Source organism: Nyctereutes procyonoides, unplaced genomic scaffold, assembly GCF_905146905.1.
Source record: "Nyctereutes procyonoides isolate TBG_1078 unplaced genomic scaffold, NYPRO_anot_genome, whole genome shotgun sequence".
In the NCBI taxonomy this organism is placed as follows: Eukaryota; Metazoa; Chordata; class Mammalia; order Carnivora; family Canidae; genus Nyctereutes; species Nyctereutes procyonoides.
In genome coordinates this window covers 24944294-24971913 of record NW_026575049.1, presented here as the reverse complement: position 1 = coordinate 24971913, position 27620 = coordinate 24944294, and the positions used below count along the sequence as shown (strand labels likewise).

The window sequence follows — 27620 nt, the reverse complement described above, 5'->3', positions numbered from 1 at the left end:
GTTGAAAGTCAAGGCCCGGGATCCCTGGGTGGCGCAGCGGTTTGGCGCCTGCCTTTGGCCCAGGGCACGATCCTGGGGACCCGGGATCGAATCCCACGTCGGGCTCCCGGTGCATGGAGCCTGCTTCTCCCTCTGCCTGTGTCTCTGCCTCTCTCTCTCTCTGTGTGACTATCGTAAATAAATTAAAAAAAAAAATTTAAAAAAAAAATAAAAAAAAAATAAAAAAAAAATTTTAAAAAAAAATTAAAAAAAAAAAAAAAAGTCAAGGCCCAAAATTATTTTGTTAGAATCTCCTTGAATTTGGATTTGTCTGACATGTCTCCTTGTGATTAGGTCCAGATTCAACTGTGGCTTGGATGTGAGAGTAGACCCTTTGAGGCGAAATGTCCAGTGTATGTGTGGTGTATTTGCCCAGACCCTTTTCAGTTTGAAGGGATTATTAAATGAGAAGATAAGAAGGAGATGTCGATATTAGGCCCATTGTAGTCATTCCCAGAGAAGAGACCAGAGGTTTGTGAGCAACAGAAAGCAAGGGCTGTATGGTGGGACCTTGCATGGCTGTGAACTCGAGTATCCCAGTGCCATGCAGTGCTCTTCTTCCAGAGTCAGATTGAAACTGTCCGTTTCATAGGTCTTCTTTGTGATCCGTCTCATCGCTGGCCCTGCCGCCAACTCCCTGCCTCCCATCGTTGATCCTGACCCCCTCATCCCCTGCGATCTGATGGATGGGCGGGACGCCTTCCTTACCCTCGCCAGGGACAAGCACCTGGAGTTCTCTTCACTCCGAAGAGCCCAGTGGTCCACCATGTGCATGCTGGTGGAGCTGCACACCCAGAGCCAGGACCGCTTTGTCTACACCTGCAACGAGTGCAAGCACCATGTGGAGACCCGCTGGCACTGCACTGTCTGCGAGGTAGGCCCCGGGGGTGGGGAGCAGAGGGCGCTGGGGTGGGTGGGGGGCTCCAGGTTCCTGAGAGGCAGGAGAAACACTGGTGACGTAGGCCTGTGCTTGGTGCCATTAGTGAGTAGTAGTGCAGAGTGGGGGGGGCCTGGTCTTATATTTCAGTGGTAGCGCTGAAGAGTCTTTCTCTAGAAGGGGGTTTTTGGGCCCTAGCAGAATATGTAAACTGTTTTTTTTAATTACTTAAATCTTGGAGAGTTGACTGTGCCTGTTCCCCCCCCCCCCAGGATTATGATTTATGTATCACCTGCTATAACACTAAAAACCATGACCACAAAATGGAGAAACTAGGTCTTGGCTTAGACGACGAGAGCAACAGCCAGCAGGCTGCAGCCACCCAAAGCCCAGGAGACTCCCGCCGCCTGAGCATCCAGCGCTGCATTCAGTCCCTGGTGCATGCCTGCCAGTGCCGGAACGCCAACTGCTCACTGCCCTCCTGCCAGAAGATGAAGCGGGTGGTACAGCACACCAAGGGCTGCAAACGGAAGACCAACGGGGGCTGCCCCATCTGCAAGCAGCTCATCGCCCTCTGCTGCTACCACGCCAAGCACTGCCAGGAGAACAAGTGCCCTGTGCCCTTCTGCCTCAACATCAAGCAAAAGCTCCGGCAACAGCAGCTGCAGCACCGGCTCCAGCAGGCTCAGATGCTCCGCAGGAGGATGGCCAGTATGCAGCGGACCGGGGTGGTGGGGCAGCAGCAAGGCCTGCCCTCCCCAACTCCTGCCACTCCAACCACACCGACTGGTCAACAACCAACCACCCCGCAGACACCCCAGCCCCAGCCTCCCTCTCAGCCCCAGCCCACTCCTCCCAACAGCATGCCACCCTACTTGCCCAGGACTCAGGCTGCTGGCCCCGTCTCCCAGGGTAAGTCAGCAGGCCAGGTGACCCCTCCCACTCCCCCTCAGACTGCTCAGCCACCCCTTCCAGGGCCCCCACCTGCTGCAGTGGAAATGGCAATGCAGATTCAGAGGGCAGCTGAGACGCAGCGCCAGATGGCCCACGTGCAAATTTTTCAAAGGCCAATCCAGCACCAGATGCCCCAGATGACTCCGATGGCCCCCATGGGTATGAACCCACCCCCTATGGCCAGAGGTCCCAGTGGGCATTTGGAGCCAGGGATGGGGCCCACCGGGATGCAGCAGCAGCCACAGTGGGTCCAGGGAGGTTTGCCTCAGCCCCAGCAGCTACAGCCTGGGATGCCGAGGCCAGCCATGATGTCAGTGGCCCAGCATGGTCAGCCCTTGAATATAGCTCCCCAGCCAGGACTGGGCCAGGTAGGTGTGAGCCCTCTCAAACCAGGCACTGTGTCTCAACAAGCCTTACAAAACCTTTTGCGGACTCTCAGGTCTCCCAGCTCTCCCCTACAGCAGCAACAGGTGCTTAGTATCCTTCATGCCAACCCCCAGCTGTTGGCTGCATTCATCAAGCAGCGGGCTGCCAAGTATGCCAACTCGAATCCACAGCCCCTCCCTGGGCAGCCTGGCATGCCCCAGGGCCAGCCCGGGCTGCAGCCGCCTACCATGCCAGGCCAGCAGGGGGTCCACTCTAATCCAGCCATGCCGAACATGAACCCCATGCAAGCGGGCGTCCAGAGGGCTGGCCTGCCCCAGCAGCAGCCACAGCAGCAACTCCAGCCACCCATGGGAGGGATGAGCCCCCAAGCTCAGCAAATGAACATGAATCACAACACCATGCCTTCACAGTTCCGAGACATCTTGAGGCGGCAGCAGATGATGCAGCAGCAACAGCAGCAGCAACAGCAGGGAGCAGGGCCTGGAATCGGCCCCGGGATGGCCAACCATAACCAGTTCCAGCAACCCCAAGGAGTTGGCTACCCCCCACCACCGCCGCCGCCACAGCAGCAGCAGCAGCAACAGCGGATGCAACATCACATGCAGCAGATGCAACAAGGGAACATGGGACAGATGGGCCAGCTCCCCCAGGCCTTGGGAGCAGAGGCTGGAGCCAGTTTGCAGGCGTATCAGCAGCGACTCCTCCAGCAACAGATGGGGTCCCCTGCTCAGCCCAACCCCATGAGCCCCCAGCAGCATATGCTCCCAAGCCAGGCTCAGTCCCCACACCTCCAAGGCCAGCAGATCCCTTCTTCTCTCTCCAATCAAGTGCGCTCTCCGCAGCCCGTCCCTTCTCCACGGCCGCAGTCCCAGCCTCCCCACTCCAGCCCTTCCCCGAGGATGCAGCCTCAGCCCTCTCCGCACCATGTCTCCCCACAAACCAGTTCTCCACATCCCGGACTGGTAGCTGCCCAGGCCAACCCCATGGAACAAGGGCATTTTGCCAGCCCGGACCAGAGTTCAATGCTCTCTCAGCTCGCTAGCAATCCAGGCATGGCAAACCTCCATGGTGCAAGCGCCACGGACCTGGGACTCAGCACCGATAACTCAGACTTGAATTCGAACCTCTCACAGAGTACACTAGACATACACTAGAGACACCTTGTAGTATTTTGGGAGCAAAAAAATTATTTTCTCTTAACAAGACTTTTTGTACTGAAAACAATTTTTTTGAATCTTTCTTAGCCTAAAAGACAATTTTCCGTGGAACACATAAGGACTGTGCAGTAGCTGTTTGTGGTTTAAAGCAAACAAGCCAGATGAACCTGAGGGATGATAGAGTACAAAGAATATATTTTTGTTATGGCCGGTCCTGCCGGCCTCTTCTTTTTTTCCCTTGTGTGTGTGGTTCAAGTGTGCACTGGGAGGAGGCTGAGGTCTGGGAAGCCAACCACATGCTCCTGCCTTGCACCTCCAATAGGTTTTATTATTTTTTTTAAATTAATGAAAATATGTAATATTAATAGTTATTATTTACTGGTGCAGATGGTTGACATTTTTCCCTATTTTCCTCACTTTATGGAAGAGTTAGAACATTTCTAAAACCAGAGGACAAAAGGGGTTAATGTTACTTTAAAATTACATTCTATATATATATAAATATATATAAATATATATTAAAATACCAATTTTTTTTCTCTGGGTGCAAAGATGTTCATTCTTTTAAAAATGTAAAAAAAAAAAAAAAAATTCCCCTTTCCTCCCCTGAAGTCAACTTTTGTGCTCCAGAAAATTTTCTATTCCGTAAGTCTGAGCGTAAAAACTTCAAGTATTAAAATAATTTGTACATGTAGAGAGAAAAAATGACTTTTTCAAAATATACAGGGGCAGCTGCCAAATTGATGTATTATATATTGTGGTTCTGTTTCTTGAAAGAATTTTTTTCGTTATTTTTACATCTAACAAAGGAAAAAATTTAAAAGAGGGTAAGAAACGATTCCTGTGGGATGATTTTAACATGCAAAATGTCCCTGGGGTTTCTTCTTTGCTTGCTTTCTTCCTCCTTACCCTGCCCCTAACCCTCCATACACACACACACACACACACACACACGCACGCACGCACGCACACATACACACACTTTCTGTAAAACTTGAAAATAGAAAGCAAAAACCCTCAACTGTTGTAAATCATGCAATTAAAGTTGATTACTTATAAATATGAACTTTGGATCACTGTATAGACTGTTAAATTTGATTTCTTATTACCTATTGTTAAATAAACTGTGTGAGACAGACACCTGACCTTGTTTTACTCCTTGTTATCACATCTTTGTCTTAGAATGCATCAGTTTGAGTAAGTGCCCAGTACATGGAATTCAGAGGAAAAAGCAAAAGCACCAGCTTGCAGCCTTCCTAAACTATTACGTAAGTTGAATTCACAAATAGATTTGGGTAAATTTATCCAGAGCTCAGGGGAAAACCCAAGCACCAGCTACATGTCCGTTTCACCAATGATATTAGTTAGCTGTTTACAGCTTTATGGAGGACCTTCTTCCGTTGTCCCCAGTGGATAACCTCAGAAGGATCATGTATTCGCCTAAGTCAGGAGTAACTCCATCAGCACTTGATGGTAAGGCAAGAATCTCTTCTTACTCTCTTAATGCTGGTTTTTGCTACCTGCCAACCAGGAAGTCAACGAGGAGATGAGGTGGTAAGAAAGGAAAATGTGTGGAAATAAAACCTGAAAGCATAAGATATTCCAACAGTGAGTCCAGTATCATGCTAGGTGTCTAAAGAATGAATAGGTTACTGGTCTCCAGCTGAATACCAGTTGGCTATAAACGGTTTGGAAAAATTAGAATACTATTAACTGCTTTGGCATCATCGGGCAAACCTCATCTTTGTCATAGGGCTTCACACTATGATAGTCTCTACTAAGGGCTAAAGAAAGATCTTCAAGTAGCGAATTAATTCAAGCACATGTTTGTTCTTAATATTTTACATTGTCTCAACAAAAATAACCAGTACCTTAATGTGAGGTGAACTTACACATTGAGCATTAATCAGAGACCATCCCAGAAAATGTGTCAAGTACCTACCAGCTTCTGCTCAGTGGTCCAGCAGATCCACCTGGAGCCACCTACATTGTGTACCAGGCCACATGGCACACACAGGATACAGCCCTGCAAGAAGATGAAAGGATGCTTGAGTGAGATAAAATAGAAAGTGTGGAACAGATGGGCATCAGGGAAGCCTGCTGATGGAAATTGGGCAAGTTTCTGGAAAGGACAATACTTAAATGGATCTTGGAGGGGCGCCTAGCTGGCTCAGTAGAGCATGTGACTATTACAGGGTTGTAAGTTCAAGTCCCACGTGTGGTGTAGAATTTACTTATTATATAAAATAAAGTGTATCTTAGGGGAAGATGAATGAGAAAAGGGAAAGGAGTGAGGAGGAACTCTGCCAGGAGAGAAGAATCTGGTCCTATTGGGAAAACAGCTTCAGGTCCACTTGGCTGACACCAGATTACAGAAGGGGGTGATGCCTGTTAACAGGAGGACCCCCGTCTTCTCCCTAGTACGAGAGGCACAGGATTGATCTGAGCCTCCACCAGGGAAACCGTTTTCTAACCCATTTCCAAGCAGTAAATACCCAGCTTTCACAGCTCTGGCCTCTAGCTAAAGACAGCTGAGTTGAAGTGTTCAATCACTTTCACTAGAGTGTTGCAAAGAGAAAAGTGGAGGCTGATATAAGAGGGTGGGGTAGAAAAGCTGTCCTTGTCCAGGCCAGAGGCAGTGCTAGGGAGGGGGGGAGATAAGAATCCAGAGTCAAGAATACAAGAAGCTGGGACGCCTGGGTGGGTAAGCAGTTGAGCGTCTGCCTTCGGCTCAGGGCATGATCCTGGAGTCCTGGAATCGGGTCCCAGATCGGGCTCCCTGCATGGAGCCTGCTTCTCTCTGCTTGTGTCTCTGCCTTTCTCTCTCTGTGTCTCATGAATAAATAAAATCTTAAAAAAAAAAAATACAAGAAGCTGACTTCAATGTTTCTATGCATTTGAAACATTTCTATGCATTGTTTTTATGCAATTACCATAAAAAGTTGGGAAGAGCTAAAAGGAACCACAAGTCTCCAGTTGAGCTGTTTATAACATTAACCTGGCAAATGGACAGAGCAGTGTTCTGGTGCTTTCATTTACTTAGCTTGCTGAAATCCTCAAAAAACCGTCCCAACCAACCAATGAGAAGACTGCAGCTCAAGTGACAACTTGCTCAAGATCACACAGCCAGGAAATGGCTTACCAGAATGTCAAAAGTCTGTAGGGCTCCAAAGCCTTTCTTCTCCATACCCTTCATCTCCCTTACTGTAGAGCATCCTTAGTGATGGCAGCAAACTAATACATATGACACAGGGGCCCTGCTCCAAGCAAATGCAACACACAGTTAAAAACTGAAAGGGGAGAAAGAAACCAAGGAATCCTGAAGAGAAGTTTCCCAGTCTTCTTTTACAAACAAAGGAAGCTGGTCTCCAGAAGGATGGCTTCCTGGAATGTTATGTTCATGATGAAGTCACCCTGTTGAAAGAGCATATAGACCAGCATCAAAAAGAACAAAATGTTAATAGGTTTTTAAAAAAGAAGTATAAGACTTGTATACTGAAAACTAAGAACACTGAAATTAAAGACCTAAATAAATGAAAAGACATCGTTCACAGATCAGAAGATTGTGAACAGACCTCACTAATGTTAGGGAAGGGGTACTCTCCAAAATCCATCTAGAGATCCAAACTCCATCCCTTACCAAAATATCTGCTAGATTTTGCTTTTTTCTTTCTTTTTTATTTTTGGCAGAATTTTACATGCTCGTCCTAAAATGTATATGGAAATGCAAAGGAGCCAAATAGCCAAAACAATCTCAAAAAAGAAGTATAAATTTCCAAATTTCAAAACTTAAACTGCAAATCTAAAATAATCAAGACAATAGTAGCAGCATAAGGACAGACATTTAGATCAATGGAACAGAGTCCAGAAATAAAGCCATATATATATATTTTTTTAAAGCCATATATTTATGGTCAATTGATTTTTGACAAAGATGCCAAGAGAAGTCAACGCAGAAGGAATATTCTTCAACAAATGGTGCTGGAACAACTGGATATCCACATACGAAAGAAAGAAGTCGGACCTCTACCTCTCACCAAATAAAAAAACTAACTCAAAATAGATGGCAGACCAAAATGTAAGAGCTAAAACTACAAAAGTCATAGAAGAAAACACAGGTGGAGGTCTTCATGACCTTGGACTAGGCCACGATTCCATAGCTAGGACATCTAAAGCACAAGCAACCGGGAAAAACAAAACAAAACAAAACAAAACTGGACTTGAACAGAATTTAAAACGCTCGTGCATCCAAGGATATTATCAGGAAAGTGAAAAGACACCCCCCATCCCCCCCCCCCCCCGCAACGGAATGGGTAATATATTGGTGACTCGTATCTGGTAGGAGTCTGTATATCCAGACTATTCAGAAACTCTGACGACAACAAGAAGACAAATAACCCAGTGAAGAATTGGACAACAGATGTGAGTTGACATTTTTCCCCAAAGAGGGGACACAAATGGCCTGTAAGGACGTGGAAATGAAACCGCTCTAGAAAAGTATGGATGCATGGAGATGAAGACGAACACACTAATGCTTCAGCAAGGCTCGACTTCGAACTCCATGAGTTTTTCTCTTCATTCTTGAAACCTCCTCCTCCCCAGCGCTTGTTTTTCTGTAGAATCCTTTGTCCCAGGAGCTCCTCCTTATCAATGTGGGCATCTTGCTGATCTCAATGTATACTTAGTAACAAGACTCAGATGGCTGTTGCCAGGGTTGGTCAGGAGACCACCTGGAAGACATGACGAACGTGGCTGGCAGCACATACCAGATTCCTATCAAAACTGCCCTGATCCTGTATTTTCCTAAAAAACCCTTCAGCCTTTAACCCCTGGGGCAGCTCTGCAGTTTTGCTTTGCTTTTTTTTTTTTTTTTTTAAGTAGATTCCACATCCAATGTGGGGCCTGAGCTCACGACCATGAGGTTAAGAGTTGCACGCTCTACTGACTGAGCCAGCCAGGTGCCCCCTGGTCTGCAGTTTTGAAGACCAAGACCCTAGCCCATGGCAGCCTCCTGTGCCAGGCGAAGTAATAAAATTATCGCTCCTTTTTATCACCAGTCTTTGTGTTCTATTTCGGCTCCATAGCACAGAGGTTGGTTAACCACAATGAAAAGATGCTCAACATCATTAGTAATTAGGGAAATGCAAATCAAAACTACGATGGGATGCCACTTCGCACCCACTAGGATGGCTAGTATCAAAGATCCAGGCTGGGATCCCTGGGTGGCGCAATGGTTTGGCGCCTGCCTTTGGCCCAGGGCGCGATCCTGGAGACCCGGGATCGAATCCCACGTCAGGCTCCCGGTGCATGGAGCCTGCTTCTCCCTCCTCCTGTGTCTCTGCCTCTCTCTCTCTCTCTCTGTATGACTATCATAAATAAATAATAAAAAAAAACCATAAAAAAAAACCATCCAGGCTGGTGAGGATGTGGAGAAAGTGGAAGCTCACGCACTGCCGGGGGCACATAAGATGGTACAGCCACTTTGGAAAATTGTAGCAGTTCCTCTAAAAAGTTAAATGTCCAGGGGCACCTGAGCGGCTCAGTGGGTTAAGCATCTGACTCATGGTTTCAGCGCAGGTCATGATCTCAGGGTGGTGAGATCGAGCCACAGTTTGGCTCTGTGCTGGGTGTGGAGTCTGCTTAAGATGCCCTCTCTCCAGGGCACCTGGGTGGCTCAGTCAGTTACACACCTGCCTTTGACTCAGATCATGATCCTGAGGTCCTGGGATCGAATCCAGCATCGGGCTCCCTGCTCAGCTCACTGGGGAAGCCTACCTCTCCCTCTACTCCTACTCATGTTCTGTCAAATAAATAAATAAAATCTTTTTTTTTTAAGATTTATTTATTTATTTATGATAGACATAGAGAGAGGCAGAGACACAGGAGGAGGGAGAAGCAGGCTCCATGCCAGGAGCCTGACATGGGACTCGATCCCAGGACTCCAGGATCACGCCCTGGACCAAAGGCAGGTGCTAAACCACTGAGCCACCCAGGGATCCCCTAAATAAAATCTTAAAAAAAAATTATCTCTCTCCCTCTCCCTCTGCTCTTCCCACAAAAATGTAAAAAGTTAAATGTTTGTATTTGCAAGAATGATTTGTACACTGCAGGAAATTTATCTCAGTAAATATCTGTCCATAACATAAAAAGTAGTTACACATAGAGTGGCCATATGACCTCGCAATCCCTCTTCTTGTTATAGACCCAAGAAAACTGAAAACTTATGTTCACACAAAAATTTGTACACAAACATCCACGGCCTCATTATTCATAAGAGCTGAAATAATAAGCAATTCAAACGTCCATGAACAGATAAATGGATATCCATCCAATGGAATATTATTCAACCATTGAAAGGAATGAAGTAGTGATTTAAGCAACAACCCGGATGAACTTTGAGAACACTTGATGCTCAGTGAAAGAAACCAAACACAAAAGACCACATACATATGAATATAGTTCTATTTATATGAAATGTCTCAAACAGACAAATCCACAGAGGCAGGAAGTAGATCAGTGGTTGCCAGGGGCTGGGGGTGGGGGAAATGAAGAGCTGTTAAGTACGGAGTTTCTTTATGGGGTGGTGAGAATGTTCTGGAATCGACAGTGGTGAGGTTGCACAGCCCTGGATATACTCAAAACCCCTGAATTGTAAGCTTTAAAATAGTCAATTTTTTTTAAAGATTTATTTATTTGTTTATGATAGACACAGACAGAGAGAGAGAGGCAGAGACACAGGAGGAGGGAGAAGCAGGCTCCATGCTGGGAGCCCGACGCGGGACCCGATCCCGAGACTCCAGGATTGTGCCCTGGGCCAAAGGCAGGCGCTAAACCGCTGAGCCACCCAGGGATCCCCCTAAAATAGTCAATTTTATGGGATGTGAGTTATATCTCAAACACAAAGGAGGCCACAGCCGAGCGGGAGGGCCAGCTGGGGCACTGCTGGATTTGGAGCCACCTCCCAAGAACCCCACCTGAAGTTCCGGGGTGCTTTGTGGGCAGACGGGAAGCCTGAGCAGGGAGCCCCACTCAACCCTGGGCAGGATCCCTGGACTGATCCCTGCCTGAGCTGAAGGCAGACACTTCACCGGCTGAGCCACCCAGGTGCCCCAAGCCTGACATTTTTGAGAGGGAAGTTGATCATCCTTCTTCTCAGTTATATAGAAATTAACCCCAAAGCAGCAGTTAACACCTCCCAACCTACGTTCAGTCATTTCCCATCATGAAGGCCTAGTGTGTATGATAAGCTCTGGAGACAGAAGAAGGAAGAGCTAAAACAAAACCAAAACCAAAATGAAGTGCTGTTCAAAGTAAAATCAAAAGATTTGGGAAGCCACCTAAGCGCCCACAGAAGGGCATGTGTAAAGAAATCATGGTACACATACTCCTACGATGGGCTGGTATTCAGCCCTGAGAAAGAAGGAAATCCTGCCACTTGTGCCAACATCAGTGGACCTCGAGGGCATCATGCTCAGTGAGATAAGTCAGACAAAGACTAATAGTATAAGATCTCAGTTACATGTGGAATCTAAAAAAGCCACACTTGTAAAAACAGAGTTAGAATGGTGGTCACCGGAAGCTCAGGGGTCAGGACGCCTGGGTGGCTCAGGGGTTGGCTTTGGCTCAGGGCGTGATCCTGGGGTCCGGGATTGAATCCCACGTCGGGCTCCCTGCATGGAACCTGCTTCTCCCTCTGCCTGTGTCTCTGCCTCTCTCTCTCTCTCTGTCTCTCATAAATAAATAAAATATTTAAAAAAAATAAAAATTAAAAAAAATAAAAATTCAATTCATAATTCATCCCATCGGAATGTCTGGGTGGCTCAGCAGTTGAGCATCTGCCTTTGGCTCAGGCTGTGATCCTGGGGTCCTGGGATCAAGTCCTGCATTGGGCTCCCCGCAGGGAGCTGCTCCTCCCTCTGCCTATGTCTCTGCGTCTCTCTGTGTCTTTCATGAATAAATTAAATAAATAAATAAATAAATAAATAAATAAATAAATAAATAAATAAATAAATAAAACCTTCCCACAAACAAAACTCCAGGCCAAGATTATTTCACTGATGAATTCTATCAAACATATATGAAAGAAACAAATCTTTTTTTTTTTTTTTCCAGAAAATAAAACACTTCCAGGGGCACCTGGATGGCTCAGTTAGTTAAGCATCTGCCTTTGGCTCAGGTTATGATACCAGGGTCCTGGGATCAAGCCCCACATCAGGGTCCCTGCTCAGCAGTGAGTCTGCTTCTCCTTCTCCCTCCTTCCCTCCCCCTGCTTGTGTTTCTCTCACTCTTGCTCTCACATAAATAAAATCTTAAAAAGAAAAGAAAATAGAACACTTTTCAACTCATTTTTATGAAATCAACATTACCTTGTACCAAAATCTTTTAAAATTATAAGAAAACTAAAGGCCAGTAGTTTTCATTAACATAGATGTAAAAATCCTAAGCATCTCCCTCTTCCACAAAAAAAAAAAAAAAAAAGCAATTACATTATGCATGTAATATAATGAGAGCAAAGGCTTTCTCCCTAAGCTCAGGAATGAGGCAAGAATCCCCATTCTTGGGCAGCCCGGTGGCTCAGCGGTTTACCGCCGCCTTCAGCCTAGGCCCTGATCCTGGAGACTCGGGATCAAGTCCCACATCAGGCTCCCTGCATGGAGCCTGCTTCTCCCTCTGCCTGTGTCTGTACCTCTCTGTCTCTCTGTTTCTCATGAATAAATAAATAAAATCTTTAAAAAAAAAGATTCCCCATTCTTACTAATTCTTCTCAACATTATACTGGATGTTTTAGACATCAATATAAAGCAAAAAAAATAAATCAACAGTTAGCAAGAAAGAAGTAAACTGTGTTATTCTTGATGTCATGATTGTATAAATAGAAAACCCATAAGGAACCTACAAAAAAGCTATTCAAACTAATAATTTAATTTAGCAAGGGAGGAGAATACAAGGAAAGTTCACAAAGATCACTTGCATTTCTATATACCAGCAATTAACAGTTAGAAAATGAAATTTTTAGGGGCACCTGGGTGGCTCAGTCTGTTAAGCATCTGACTCAGGCTCAGGTCATAGTCTCGGGGTCCTGGGGAATCTTCTGTCCCTCGCCCTCTGCCCTTCCCCCACTTGTGTTCACTCTTGTGTGCTCTCAAATAAATAAAATCTTTTTTAAAAATGAAATTTATGGGCAGCCCGGGTGGCTCAGCAGTTTAGCGCCACCTTCAGCCCAGGGCCTGATCCTAGAGAACTGGGATCGAGTCCCAGGTCAGGCTCCCTGCATGGAGCCTGCTTCTCCCTCTGCCTGTGTCTCTGTCTCTGCCCCTCTCTCTCTCTGTCTCTCTGTCTCTGTGTGTGTGTGTTTCTCATGAATAAATAAAATATTTTTTAAAAATACAATTAATTAATTAATTAATTAATTAAAAAATGAAATTTATATATTCTAAATCTTTTCTCAGATGTGTGGTTCCTAACCACACTTATTTTCTAACAGTTTATAGCTTGTTTTGCCATCCTCCTAAAAGGGTGTTTTGGGGCAAAAAGTTATACATTTGATGGAAGTCCAATAATAAATTATTTTCCCTTTATGGATCAGGGTTTTGGCACCAAGTCTAAGAACTCTTAGGTCCTGGCGGTTGTCTCCTACATTATCATCATCTCAAATTGTATCGTTTTATGCTTCACATGTAAATCTATGATCCATTTTGAGTTTATTTTTGTACAGAGGGGTTTAGCTGGAGGCTTGTTTTGTTGTTGTTTTTGCTTACAGACACCCAGTTGCTCCAGCACCCTTGGTTAAAAAGGCTCTCCTTTCTCCCCTGAATTGCTTATGCATCTTTGTCAAAAAACAAAACAAACAAAAGTTGGCTATACTTGTGTAGGGCTATTTCTGGGTTCTCTATGCTGTTCCATGGATCTGTGTGCCCGTTCCTCTGCCAATACCACCATAGTGTGGATCGATGTAGCCAGATGTCTAAAATCAAGCAGAGTGATTCTTCCCACGTTATTCTTTTTCAGAATTGTCTTAGCTATTTTAATGCCTTTGCTCTTCCATATAAATTTTAGAATAATATTGTCTATATTTATAAAAAAAATCTCGCTGTGGTTTTGATAGGAAATGTGCTACACTTGTATATCAATTGGGAGAGAACTGACATCCTTACCACATGGCATCTTCTTGTCCAGGAACACAGAATTTCTCTTTATTTACATCTCTTTAACTAATTTCATCACTGTTTTGTAGTTTTCAGCATACAAGTCCCATGAGTGTTTTGCTACATTTACACCTAAGTGGGATCCCTGGGTGGTGCAGCGGTTTGGCGCCTGCCTTTGGCCCGGGGCGTGATCCTGGAGACCCGGGATCGAATCCCATGTCGGGCTCCCGGTGCATGGAGCCTGCTTCTCCCTCTGCCTGTGTCTCTGCCTCTCTCTCTCTCTCTCTCTCTCTCTGTGTGACTATCATAAATAAATAAAAAATTTTAAAAAAAGAAATACACCTAAGTATTTCTTTTCTTTCTTCTTCTTTTTTGCTGATGATGAATGCTATTTTACTTTTACTTTTAATTTTTTTTAAGATTTTATTTTTAAGTAATCTCTATACCCAACATGGGCCTGGAACTCACAGCCCCAAGATCAAGGGTCCCATGCCCACCTTGATTTTCACTTCTTTTTTTTTTTTTTTTTTTAGTTGTTGGTTTGGAGTAAATAATCTTTTTTTTTTTAAGATTATTTATTTATTTATTCATGAGAGACAGAGAGAGGCAGTGACACAGGCAGAGGGAGAAGCAGGCTCCATGCAGGGAGCCCAACGTGGGACTCCATCCTGGGTTCCCAGGATCATGCCCTGAGCTGACAGTGGTGCTAAACTGCTGAGCCACCCAGGTTGCCCTGATTTTTACTTTTTAAGGTTTTTTTAAAATTATTATTTGAATCTCAATGATATATAGAAATACAATTGACTTTTGAATTTTTTTTATTCTTATTTTTATTTTTTTTTGGTACTGAACTCATTTACTAGTTCCACTGAGCTTTGTTGCTGTTGATTACATGGGATTTTCTTCATGGACAATTATGTCATCTGCATAAAGGAATGTCTTATTTATTCTTCCTTCCTGATCCATATCCCTTTTATTTCCATCTCTTGCCTCACTGCACTGGCAAGAATTGCCAGGACCATATTGACTAGCAGTGGTGAGAGTGGACATCCTTGCCTTGTTTCTATTCTTAGAGGAAAAGTATTCAGTATTTCACCATTAAATATGATGTCTGTTGTAGGTTTTCTGCAGGTGTTCTTTATCAAGTTGGAAAAGACCCCTCTATTTCCAGTATCATTTTTTTTAAAAGATTTTATTTATTTATTCATGAGAGACAGAGAGAGAGAGAGAGAGAGAGAGAGAGAGAGAGACAGACAGACAGGCAGAGGGAAAAGCAGGCTCCATGCAGGCAGCCTGACGTGGGACTCGATCCCAGGACTCCAGGATCACACCCCGGGCTGCAGGCGGTGCTAAACGACTGTGCCACCGGGGCTGCCCAGTCTCCTGACTTTTTATCAGAATTGGTGTTAAATTCCTGCCAAGTGCTCTTTCTGTATCAATTGATACAATCATATAAATCTTTCTTTCACCTATTACTATGGATTACATTGGATTACATTGATTCATTTTCGAATACTGAACAGTGTATCTATGGAATAAAATTCACTTGGGTCATGATGTGTAACTCTTCTTATACATCGCTGAATTCTACATGCTAATATTTTGTCAAGAATTTTGGAATTGGGATGCCTGGGTGGCTCAACGGTTTAGCGCCTGCCTTCGCCCCAGGGCATGATGATCCTGGAGTCCCAGGATCGAGTCCCACATCAGGCTTCCTTGCATGGAGCCTGCTTCTTCTCCCTCTGCCTGTGTCTCTGCCTCTCTCTCTCTCTCTCTCTCTCTCTCTCTCTCTCTCCCTCCCTCTCTTTCTGTGTCTCTCATGAATAAATAAAATCTTAAAAAAAAAAAAGAATTTTGGAATCTGGGGGCACCTGAGTTGCTCAGTGTTTGAGCATCTGCCTTTGGCTCAGGTCATGATCCTGGGGTCCTGGGATCAAGTCTCACATCAGGCTCTCCACAGAAAGCCTGCTTCTCCCTCTGCCTATGTCTCTGCTTCTCTCTGTGTGACTCTCGTGAATAAATAAATAAAATCTTAAAGAAAAAAAAAAGAATTTTGGAATCTGGGACACCTGGGTGGCTCAGTTGGTTGTGCAACTAACTCATGATTTTGGCTTGGATCATGATCTCAGAGTTGTAAAATCGAGCCCTTGTGTGGGGCTCTGTGCTCAGTGGGGAATCTGCTTAAGATTCTCTTTTTCTCTCTCCCCCCCTCCTAAAAAAAAAAACAAAAAGAATTTTTTGAATCTACATTCATGAGAAATGTTAGTCTACAATTTTCTTTTTCCTTTTTTTTCTTTTACTCCCTTTGGTTTTAGCATCAGGATAATACTGGCTTCACAGAATGAGCTGGGAAATAGCTCTCCTCTTCTACTTTCTGAAGGAGATTGTGTAGAACTGGTATTAATTCTTTAAATGTTTTTTAGAAGTCTCCAATGAGGAATGAATGCCTGGGTGGCTCAGCCGGTTAAGTGTCTGCCTTTGGCTCAGGTCAAGGTCTCAGAGTCTTGAGACTAAGCCTCACATCAGGATCCCTGCTCAGTGGGCAGTCTGTTTCTCCTTCTCCCTCTGCCTGCTGTGAGCACTCTCTCTGTGTCTGTCTCTCTCCTTCTGTCAAATAAATAGATAAAATCTTAAAAAAAAAAAAAAAAGAACTCTCCAATGAAACCATCTGGATCTAGAGACTTCTCAGGGGGTTTTATGAATTAAATTTCCTTAATAGTTATAGGATTGTTCAGATTATCTCTTTAATATTTGATGATATGCGGTAGTTTATACTTTTTAAAGAATTGGTCCATTTCACCTAAGTTGTCAAATCTGTGTGTATAGAGTTGTCTGTGGTATTCTCTGACTATCCTTTAATGTCTGCAGAATCTGTAGTGATATCCCCTATTTCATTACTGATCTTAATAACGGGGTTTGTCAATTTTGTTGATCTATTAAAAGAATGAAGTTTTTGCTTGACTGATTTTTTTCTATTTTTCTATTTTCAATCTCATTGATTTCTTTTTTTAACACTAATTTTTATTTTTTTAAGGTTTTGCTTATTTATTTGACAGAGAGAGAGAGAGGAATCAGGGAGGAGAGAGGGACAAGCAGATTCTACACTGATCACAGAGCCTGATGCAGGGCTCAGCTTTAGAACCCTGAGACCAAAAAAAAAAAAAAAAAAGAACCCTGAGATGAGACCATGACCTGAGCTGAAATCAGTAGTCAGGTGCTTGACCAACTGAGCCACCTAGGTGCCGCACTGATTTTTGTTTTTCAACAGGCTCCATACCCAACATGGTGCTTTGTGAACTCATGACCCTCAGATTGAGTCATATGTTCTACTAGGCCAACCAGGCAACCAAGCTCATTGATTTCTATCTTTATTATTTCCTTCTTTCTAATTGCTGTGGGTTTTTAAAAATACATTTCTTCTTTTCCAATATAAACAGTAAGTGCTATAAATTCCCTCTCCATTCTGCTTTTTTTTTTTTAAGATTTTATTTATTTATTTATTTATTTATGAGAGACACACAGAGAGAGAGAGAGGCAGAGACACAGGCAGAGGGAGAAGCAGGCTCCATGCAGGGAGCCCGACGTGGGACTCGATCCCAAGTCTCCAGGATCATGCCCTAGGCCGAAGGCAGGCGCTGAACCGCTGAGCCATCCGGGCTGCCCCTCTCTGCTTTTTCATTTCTGTTTTCCTTTTCCAGCCTTATTGTGGATTACCTGAATATTTGAAGAATTCCATTTGAATTTATCTATAGTGTTTTTTAGTACATTGCTTTGTATAGCATTTTAGTGTTTAGCTATTTCATTATATATACATAACCTATAACCTATAAAATCTCCTGGTGTTGACATTTTACCAGTTTGAATAAAGTACCAAAACCTTACCTCCATTCACACCCCTCTTTCCTGCCTCATTCTAGTATGTTTCTCTACAAACATTGAGAACCACATTAGGTAAGTTTGTACTTCAACTGTCAAATATAACTTAGAAAACTCAAAAAGAGAAGTCTATGTATTGACCCATATTTTCACTCTTACAGTGTTATTTTTTCCTTTCTGATGTTGTAAGATTTCATTTTTTTTGTTATTTCCTTCCTGTTTGGACAATTTTTTTAGTCATTCTTTTAGGGTGGGTCTTCTGGAGACAAATTCTCTTAGTCCTCCTCTATCTCCAAATGTCTTGATTTCTTTTTCATTCCTATCTTGCCAGGCTGCCCTTTTCCTGGGCCTTTGGTTTGAGACTTCTTTTTGTTTGTGCCTGTTGGCAGTTCCAGGTTCCAGGCTTCTTCAGATCCAGTCTGGGAAGCATGAGGCAAAAAGAAACCCAGGAACTTGCCATCATATCATTCCCGGTGTCCAAACCTCCTATCTGGCCTGCCTCCTTCACTCCACCTTCCAAAATCTTCTTGTTTGTTCAATATATAATCTCAATATATATATAGTGTCCAGGGCTTTTACTTGTACTTAGCAGGAGAAATAGGAAAAATACGTCTACTCTATCTTCCCAGAATCAGAAGCCCAGGGAATTATTTTTTAACAGTACTATCTATAACAGCATTAAAATATGAAATACTTCAGAATAAATCTAACAAAACATGTGAAATGCCTTACAATGAAAAGTACTAAACACCAGGTAAAGAAATTTAAAAAGCTTAAGTAGGGGCACCTGGGCTCAGGTAGTTAAGCATCAGACTCTTGATTTCGGCTTGGGTCATGATGTCTGGGTTGTAAGATGGAGCCCCTGTGAGGGCTCCTCACTCAGCAGGGAGTCTGCTAGAGATTTTCTCTCCCTCTCCCCTCCCTCCACTCTCTCTAAAATAAATAAATAAATCTTTTAAACAATAAGTAATATTGGGACGCCTTGGTGGCTCAGTGGTTGAGCGTCTGCCTTCGGCTCAGGTTGTGATCCTGGGGTCCTGGGATCATGTCCTAAATCAGGCTCCCTGCATGGAGCCTGTTTCTCCCTCTGCCTGTGTCTATGCCTCTGTGTGTGTGTGTGTATGTGTCTCTCATGAATAATTAAATAAAAAAATTTTTTTTTAAAAAAAGTAAATCTTTAGGAGCACCTGGGTGGTTCATTCGGTAAAACATCCAACCCTTGGTTTTGGCTCAGGTCATGATCTTGCAGGCATGGGTTAAGCCCTGCGTTGGGCACTCCGTTCAGTGTGGAGTCTGCTTCAGCTTCTCTCTCCCACTCACTCTCTCTCTCTCTCTCAAATGAATAAATGAAATCCTTAAAAATAAGCATAAAAAATAAATATTTTTAAAAAATAAAAAATAAAAAGCCTACATGGAGTGACATGCCATGCTCATGAGCTGAAAGGTTCAATATTATTAAGATGATATTTTCCCCCACTTGAATTTAGATTCAGTGCAATCACAGTAAAAATTCCAGGGCTGTTTTTTTTATAGACAAGTTGATTATAAAATGTATATGGAAACGCAAAGGATCTAATAGTCAAAACAATTTTGAAAAAAAATTGAAAAGGAAAAACTAAGTTCAAAGACTTTTTTTTTTTATTTTTTTATTTATTTTAAATATGATAGTCACAGAGAGAGAGAGAGAGGCAGAGACACAGGCACAGGGAGAAGCAGGCTCCATGCACCGGGAGCCCGATGTGGGATTCAATCCTGGGTCTCCAGGATCGCGCCCTGGGCCAAAGGCAGGCGCTAAACCGCTGCGCCACCCAGGGATCCCTCAAAGACTTCTACTTGATAAAGACTTATATAAGTCACAATAATCAGAAGAGTAAGATATTATTATAAGCATAAACAGGCAGATTATTGGAACAGAATATAGTCCAAAAAGAGACCCACTCATTTGTGGACAACCGATGGGCAACAGAGGTACCAGCGTAATTCAACAGTGAAAGGATCATCTTCATAATAAGTGATAGTGGAACCACCAGTTATAAACAAAACAACAAAAACTTTGATCTATACACCAAACCATATAAAAATATTACCTCAGTGCCACCTGGGTGGCTCAGTGGTTGTGTGTCTGCCTTCAACCCAGGGGGTGATCCTGGAGTCCCGGGATCGAGTCCCACATTGGGCTCCCTGCCTGGAGCTTGCTTCTCTCTCTATGTCTCTGCCTCTCTCTGTCTGTCATGAATAAATAAATAAAATTTTAAAAGATATATTACCTCAGACTTAAAAGTAAAAGCTACAACTATTGAAACTTCTAGAAGGAAATACAGTAGAAAATCTTTGCAAACCTAAAGAGGCAAAGATTCCTTGGATAGGACATGAAAATCATGAATAATAAAAAAAACATTTTGATTAATTTAACTAAAACACACTTTAACACTTCTCTTCAAAAAATACCTTTAAGAAAATGAAACGGCAATCCACAGATGGGGAGATGATGTTCACAACACATATGCTTGATGGGCTTGATAAGACTGGTATGTGGAATAGATAAAGAAGACCTACAGCTTAATAATAATAAGACAACTAACTCAATTAGAAAGTGGGCAAAAGACTTACTTCAGCTCAGATCACAGTTCCAGGGTCCTGGGATCGAGCCCTGCATCAGGCTCCCTATTCAGGGGGAGTCTGCTTCTCTTTCTCACTCTGCCTCTGCTTGTTTTCTCTCTCTCTCTCTCTCTTCCTCTCTCTCTCTCTCAATACAATAAAATCTTTTTTAAAAGTGGGCAAAAGAGGGATCCCTGGGTGGCGCAGCGGTTTGGTGCCTGCCTTTGGCCCAGGGCGCAATCCTGGAGACCCAGGATCGAATCCCACATCGGGCTCCCGGTGCATGGAGCCTGCTTCTCCCTCTGCCTATGTCTCTGCCTCTCTCTCTCTCTGTGTGTGTGTGTGTGTGTGTAACTATCATAAATAAATAAAAATTTTAAAAAAAGTGGGCAAAAGATTTAAGCAGAAACTTCACACAGTAAGATACATGAATGGCCAATAAACAAATGAAAACTGCTTAACAGCATTAATCTTCAGGGGAATGCAAATTAAAATGACAATAAGATATATATCCACTAAAATGGCTCAAGTTAAAAAGACTGTCTATACCAAGTGTTGGTAAGCCTACCAAGTGTTGGCACAACTAGAATTCTCAATTTCTATTTGTTCTGTTGGAAACTTTGGAAAACAGTTTGATGTTTTTTTATAAAGTTGACCATACCCTTACTGTAAGACCCAGAAACACCATTCCGAGGTACTTACCCTATACATTTGTCTACTGCATATGCACATTCCCAGTAGCTTTATTCACAACAGCCCCAAACTGAAAATAATCTAAATGCCTGTCACGAGGTGAAGATATCCATACACTGAGTAATAGTCCAGTGAAAAGAAACAGCCTAATACATGCAAAAAACATGGATGAATCTCAAAAATTTAATGCTGAGTGAGAAAAGCCACATACAAAAGCATACACTGTGTGATTCCATGTATGTGCAATTCTAGTACCAAAAAAGCAGAATAGGGGTTTCCTAGAGGCAGGATAGATGACTGCCAAGGATAGGCAGGAACTCTTGGGAATGGTGGAAATGTTCTATTCTTTGTGGTGGTGGTTACTCATTAAACTATACACTTATAATGGATACATTTTATTACATTATATTGAATTAAAGTTGACTTAAAAGACATTTAAAAAAAGACACTTAATGTTTTTCCTATTTCCTTACATCTTTCTTTTTTTTTTTAAGACACATTTATTCAGCATCATGATCAGACTATTACATTTAGCAATCAACAGCATTGGTGCAAAAAAAAATCTACAATAAAACCCTTTGTTGGAATGCTTTACACTTTCCACAAAACAGAAACTAAAATAACCTGTTATACAATTAGTCACAAATACAATCCTCGAGTTTTTTGCCCTGTACACAGGAATATTATCTAAAACATGTCTTCTTTGTAGCAGCTAGGCCCTGCCACCACTGTGCTTGGCTGAGTTCACAAATCTGTTGTAACCTGTAGCTCCCCTGTCATTTCTCTGGCTCTCCTCTCCTGCTAAGCTTTGTTCCCTGGCAGTAATTAAAACCTTCTGCCACTGCCATAGCTGCTGCTGCTGGAACCGCCATAGCCACCTTGATTTCGTGGTTTGGCAAAGTATTGGCCTCCACCACCATAGGGGTCAGAGCTTCTGCCTCCAAAATCTTCTCCTTTCATGGGTCCAAAATTTGAGGACTGATTGTTTTAATTGCCAAAATCATGCTAGCTTCCTCCACCTCCAGAGTTGCTTCCATCATTACCAAATCCGTTAATAGCCATCCCCACTGCCACCGAAGCCACCTCCATGACCAAAGTTCTCATTCCCACCAAAACTACCTCCATGACTACCACCAAAGTTTCCAGAAGCACTTTGGCCTCCTTTGGCTGGATGAAGCACTAGCAATGTCTTGCTTCGATAGCGCTTTCCTTACTTCACAGTTGTGGCCATTCACAGTATGGGATTTTTGAATGACAATCTTGTCTACAGAGTTATAGTCATCAAATGTCACAAAAGCAAAACCTCTCTTTTTGCCACTGCCTCGGTCAGTCATGATCTCAATCACTTCAATTTTCCCATACTGTTCAAAATAATCTCTTAGACAATGTTCTTCAGTGTCTTCTTTAATGCCACCGACAAAAATCTTTTTCACAGTTAAGTGGGCACCAGGTCTTTGAGAATCTTCTCTTGAGACCACCATCTTTGGTTCCATAACTCTTCCATCCATCTTGTGTGGCCTTGCATTCATGGCTGCATCCACTTCCTCCATGGTGGCATACATGACAAACCCAAAGCCTCTGGAGCGCTTGGTGTTTGGATCTCTCATTACCACACAGTCCATAAGCGTTCCCCATTGCTCAAAATGGCTCCTCAGACTTTCATCGGTTGTTTCACATCTTTCTGCTAGATATGATGCTCTTGGCCATTCCTTGCTTCTAAAACACTCTCTTTTACTTCCTTAATACCATCTCTCCCAAGTTTCCTCCTCCTTCTCCAACCACATGCCTTAAACCTTTCCCAGACAGGTTTCATAGTTTTGGCCAATTTCTTAAATATTGGTTTTTCTGGTTTTGTTTTTATTTCTCAGATTTTTGCATGCTCTCTCAACACTTTTCTGGCTGGCCTTCCACTTCCAAAGTTTTGCATTCATTCATAACCTCTACTTTCAGCCCAGGCCTCCCCCGCTAAGTCTCAGGCCCACACATTCCCCAAAGGCAGGAGAAAGAGCTCCTTCTCAAATATACTAGACACCTCCAGCTCCACGTGCCCTATCCTGGGCTCAACACCTACTCCTTAAACACACCTTACTGTCTCTTTAATGACCATTGATCCCCAGCTGCTCAAGTAGAAAACCACAGCGCCTTCTCAGTTCCCCCCTCCTATTTGTTCCCATCCACTGCAAGTCTTGGCTATTCTATCCCCTAAGTCATTCATGAACTTGGCCTTTCTGGCCTCTCCTACTGGCCTGGGTCAGGTCCTCAGAGATACTCTTTCCTAGTCTATCATAGTAGCTTCCAAACTAGTCTCCCAATCTCCAGCCTTTCTCCCTCAATGCATCTCCCTAACCACACCCAGATTATCTTTGTCATCTTCTTGATTAAAAGCTTTCTAGAGGGCACCTAGATCAATTCTGGGATTGAGCCCTCCCTCTGCCGTTGCCTCTGCATGCTCTCTCTCAAATAAGTAAATAAAATATTTAACAAATAAATAAGTAAAAACTTTCTAGATCACAAATTAGCTGTCGGTCAGATTCCAATTTCCAAATTAGCATGGCATTCACAATCCAGTCTCGCTCCCTTCCCCAATATCACCACCTTCCAACACACACTGTTCCATCTTGCAACAACTCTAACATACAGTGTCACACTATTTCTCATCAAAACATGCTTTGGATGTGTTTTCTCTTCCCTGGGTTCATGATGTTTCCTCTATCTGGAATTCCCACTCACCCTTCAGGACCCAGCTCCATATTCCTGCTCCATGAGCATTCTCTGGCCCTCCCTCCATGTTTTGAAAGACCTCAACTCCAGCATATGAGCACATATTACTCTGTATTATAACTTTCTCCATTTGAGTGCGTCTCCCACTGGACTGAGCTCTCAGAGAGCATCATTCACCTTTGTCTCTCTGGGCCTAGAGCACAGAACACAGTACTTGGCACAGAGTAGCTGCTCAATAAATGTTGAATGGATGGATGGGTGGGTGGGTGGGTGGGTGGATGGATGGATGGAAGGACGGATGACTAAATGAAGGAGAAAAAAGGAAGCTCTTGGGCCCAGTGGTTTCTACTCTGTAATACTACACATCCAATTCCATCTTTAGTTCATTCCTTCTAATATTCCCATGATTTTTTTTCATTGTATTTTATGAACAACTGAAAATACTTATACGAGCATCACAAAGTGTTGGCCTGGTCAAGCAGTTGTCATGGAAACAGCAGACTTACTGCATAAAGAGTTCTAGAGACCCCTGATGCTCTTTAGATCATCGCTGTTTCCTCCTCTTCCCCCAGCTAGTGGGAGTGCAGAGAACATCAAGGAGGGCAGCCGGGGGGGGGTTCAGAACTCTGAGCCCTAATTTTCCCCTGCAACTGATGAGTTCCAAGAAAAATCCTGACATTAGAAGGAGCAACAAAAGAAGAGGAAGAGGTGCAAGGACAAGTCTGTACGGTTTCCTTCTCAAGGGACTGAAGCAAAGCTCAACTCAAGGTTCAGTGTCCCATGGAGTCTACCCTAAGACACTCCCAGCATACTTCTCAGTCCCTTCTCTGCTCTCCTTAGGCCTCAGTGAGCCTAGAAGGAATCTTTCAACTCACATAGGCCCCTCCAGTCTGCTATGACCTTATCGTGGGTCCGTTCAAAGACGTGTCCCATCTTATCTCATCTAGACAAACTTCCTGGCCAGAGGCCGCATCTTCTCTGGTCCTCCCTGGCACCAGGCCACCAATCCCAACAACCACTAGGACTCAGCATCATTTACTGTGCTTTTAACCATCATTTCATTGAACTCTGGAGAAGACACTCTGTGATGGTGGAAATGTTGTAGCTCTGCACTGTCCAGTATAGAGCCACCAGCCACAGGTGGCTACTGAGCACTTGAAAGGTACAAAAGGGGGCAGCCTGGGTGGCTCAGCAGTTTAGCGCTGCCTTCAGCCCAGGGTGTGATCTTGGAGACCTGGGATCGAGTCCCACGTCAGGCTCCTTGTGTGAAGCCTGCTTCTCCCTCTGCCTGTGTCTTTGCCTCCCTCTCTCTCTGTGTGTGTCTCTCATGAATAAATAAATAAATAAAATCTTTTTAAAAAAAAAAGAAAGAAAAGTGCAAAAGGGAACTGAATTTTTAATTAATTCGAACTTAAATAGTCACATGTGGCTCATGGCTGCTACATCACATAGCACAGCTCCAGCTCTCCCTGAAGGGAGGATGATAATCCTCATTTTGCAAGTAAATGAATCAGGGCTCTTATGAAGTCTCTGTATCAGTACACAGAAATGTTAGGGTTCTCCCAACCACACAGGAAGGAAAATGGAAATGAGAAATAGAATGTCCCCTCATGGATGAGCTCAATGATACGGAGTCAGCAGGAGAAACAGAGTAGGTCCCGAGGCTACACTGAATCCATGACTGATGTTAACACATCAGAAGAAAGGCCTGTCAGCAATAGAAATACAGAATAAAGGGTGGCCAGTTACGCCCACCCCACTCCAGCAAGAGAAGGCAGTGTCGGGGCGCCTGGGTGGCTCTGATGGTTAAGCTTCCAACTACTGATTTCAGCTCAGGTCATAATCTCAGGGTCGTGGGATTGAGCCCCATGTCAGGCCCTGTGCTTGGCAGGGAGTCTGCTTGAGTTTCTCTCTCCCTCTCCCTCTGCCCTTTCCTGAGCTCATGCTCACTTGCTCTCTCTCTCTCTCTCTCTCTCTCTCTCTCTCTCAAATAAATAAATAAATAAATAAATAAAATATTTTTAAAAAGAGAGATGGAAAGAAAGTGGAGGGCGGGGGCGGCCCTGGGTGGCTCAGTCGGTTAAGAGTCTACCTGCAGCTCAGGTCTTGATCCCAGGGTCCTAGGATGCAAGCTTCACATCAGGCTCACTGCTCAGCGGGGAGTATGCTTCTCTCTCTCCCTCTGCCTGCCACTCCCCTGCTCATGCTCTCTCTCCCTCTATCAAATAAATAAATAAAATCTTAAAAATATATTAGAAAATGGACACTCATTGCCAACCAGTTCCCACTGCACAAGTCCCACACCTCCCAGCAATGGCCAAATGATAACCGGGCATCCCACTTGGCCTGCCTCCCAGAAGAGCGCGCTCCATCAGTTCCCAACTTCTCCATGTATGTCTACGAGCTCTCGGGGTTCGGTCAGCCCCTGCATCCTCACTCATCAGTCAGGGGCGCTGAGGACAGGAAGTGCCCTCCCTGTGCTGAGCTGGCTTTCTGAGCCTGCAGGCCCAACACTACAGCTGGCTTGCTAGCATGATGCGGGTCCCCCGGTGGGAATCTGTCTAGGGCCAGCTGGCCTTTCCTGGGTCGTTCCCCAGCTTTTCCTCCAGTCTCATTTCCAGTTTGACCTGCAACCATCCATGGCACTTGGCACAGAGCCAGGGCACGCAGAAAGCGCTCAGTGGTGGCTCAAGGACTTCTCCCAGAAAGCTGCGCTGATCACTGGCCCACAAAGACTCCTTTCCTCCTACAGAGCACTTGCTCTCACCGCACATCTGAGCTCCGGTCACCCACTGTTCCCGCTGTACACGCTACCTCATCCCTGCTCTCCGGTGTCATGCGGGCCTGCCTTCTGGGCTCACCACCCTCACTGCGCCCAGGCCCGGCCTTGCCCATGGCCATTGCATGACAAGCTCCTTCTGATCCCCAGCTCTCCACTCAAGTATCCCCTCCTCACACAGGGCCTCTGCCTCGGGCTGCAGGATCCAGCACACTGCCCCATGTCCATGCTCCCCTGAACCCCTCTCACTGTAATCTCTCTCCTGTTTAGAATTTGTTTCAATCCTGGCGACTTATCTTAAGTCCTGGTTCTACTACCCACTAGCTCTGTGCTTTTGATCTAGAATAAAAATTACAGGGCAGCCTGGTGGCTCAGCGGTTTGGCGCTGCCTGCAGCCCAGGGTATGATCCTGGAGAACCAGGATCGAGTCCCATATTGGGCTCCCTGCATGGAGCCCATTTCTCCCTCTGCCTGTCTCTGTGCCTCTCCCTCTCTGAGTCTCTCAGGAATAAATAAATAAAGTCTTAAAAAAATTGGAGAGGAAAAAGTAAAACTGTCACTAAAAAAAAAAAAAAAAAAAAAAAAAAAAAAAAAAGAATAAAAATTACAGCTAAAAGTTCCTGAGAAGTTGTGGCCTGCCAGGCACTGCTAAGCTCTCTTAGAACTCCCCAAATCCCAGTGGGGTAAGTGCTACTGTGACTTCAGCCCTACCCAGGAGAACACTGAGATGCAGCAAGATGAAAGAACTTGCTGGAAGTCATGGAGGGAACTGGTGACAGATTTACACAAATTCCTCTGTACCACAGTGCCCTCATCTGGAACAGGAGGCTCACCTCCCAGAGGAGTAGGAGCAGAGGAGACCGTGTCTGATAAAACTCCCCTTAGCTTCTCCTCCTTGCGAGGGATAGGAGGTCAGGGCTGCCTGGGGGCCCTGGAGCTGGTGGCAGCGGCCCATGCATCACCTGTGCAGGGAGGCGGTTCTCACCGGCTGAAGGATCGTTCTACTGGCAACAGAGATCTCGCACACGCCAGGACCACGCCAAGCACATAATCAGGCACAATGAAGGCACACAGGCCTCTTGGATTCAGCGTGGATGGATGGCATTTTGATCTGAGCCTTGGCAGGCAAAGTTATTAAATGAAGGAGCAGATACGTTAATGTTCCCCTGGGGAGAAAACCAGGTCGGGCATGCAAATTCAACTCACACTGGCCCGAGTGCGGGGATACTAAGGTGACCTGGAGTGGAGAGAAGACCATAATTAGAACGAGAGACAGGGACGCATGGTGGCCCAGCGGTTCAGCACCTGCCTTCAGCCGGGATGTGACCTGGAGTCCCGGGATCGAGTCCCACATTGGGCTCCCCGCAGGGAGCCTGCTTCTCCCTCTGCCTGTC

The 27620-nt window shown here is 44.5% G+C and overlaps 1 protein-coding gene and 1 pseudogene across 2 annotated transcripts in view; one reads left to right on the top strand and one right to left on the bottom strand.

Moving 5' to 3' along the window:
- EP300 (E1A binding protein p300) overlaps positions 1–4552 on the top strand; it is an 84522-nt gene extending 79970 nt beyond the window's left edge. For both annotated transcript variants that reach the window (XM_055328034.1, XM_055328033.1), the window contains 2 exons: positions 632–913; positions 1189–4552. In XM_055328034.1, coding sequence (XP_055184009.1) covers positions 632–913; positions 1189–3411 — 2505 coding nt within the window. In that variant the 3' untranslated portion in view covers positions 3412–4552. The remainder of the gene's footprint in view (positions 1–631; positions 914–1188) is intronic.
- A 17225-nt stretch (positions 4553–21777) lies between these two features.
- On the bottom strand, positions 21778–26342 carry LOC129512149 (heterogeneous nuclear ribonucleoprotein A1-like; annotated as a pseudogene).
- Between the last annotated feature and the right edge of the window lie 1278 nt (positions 26343–27620).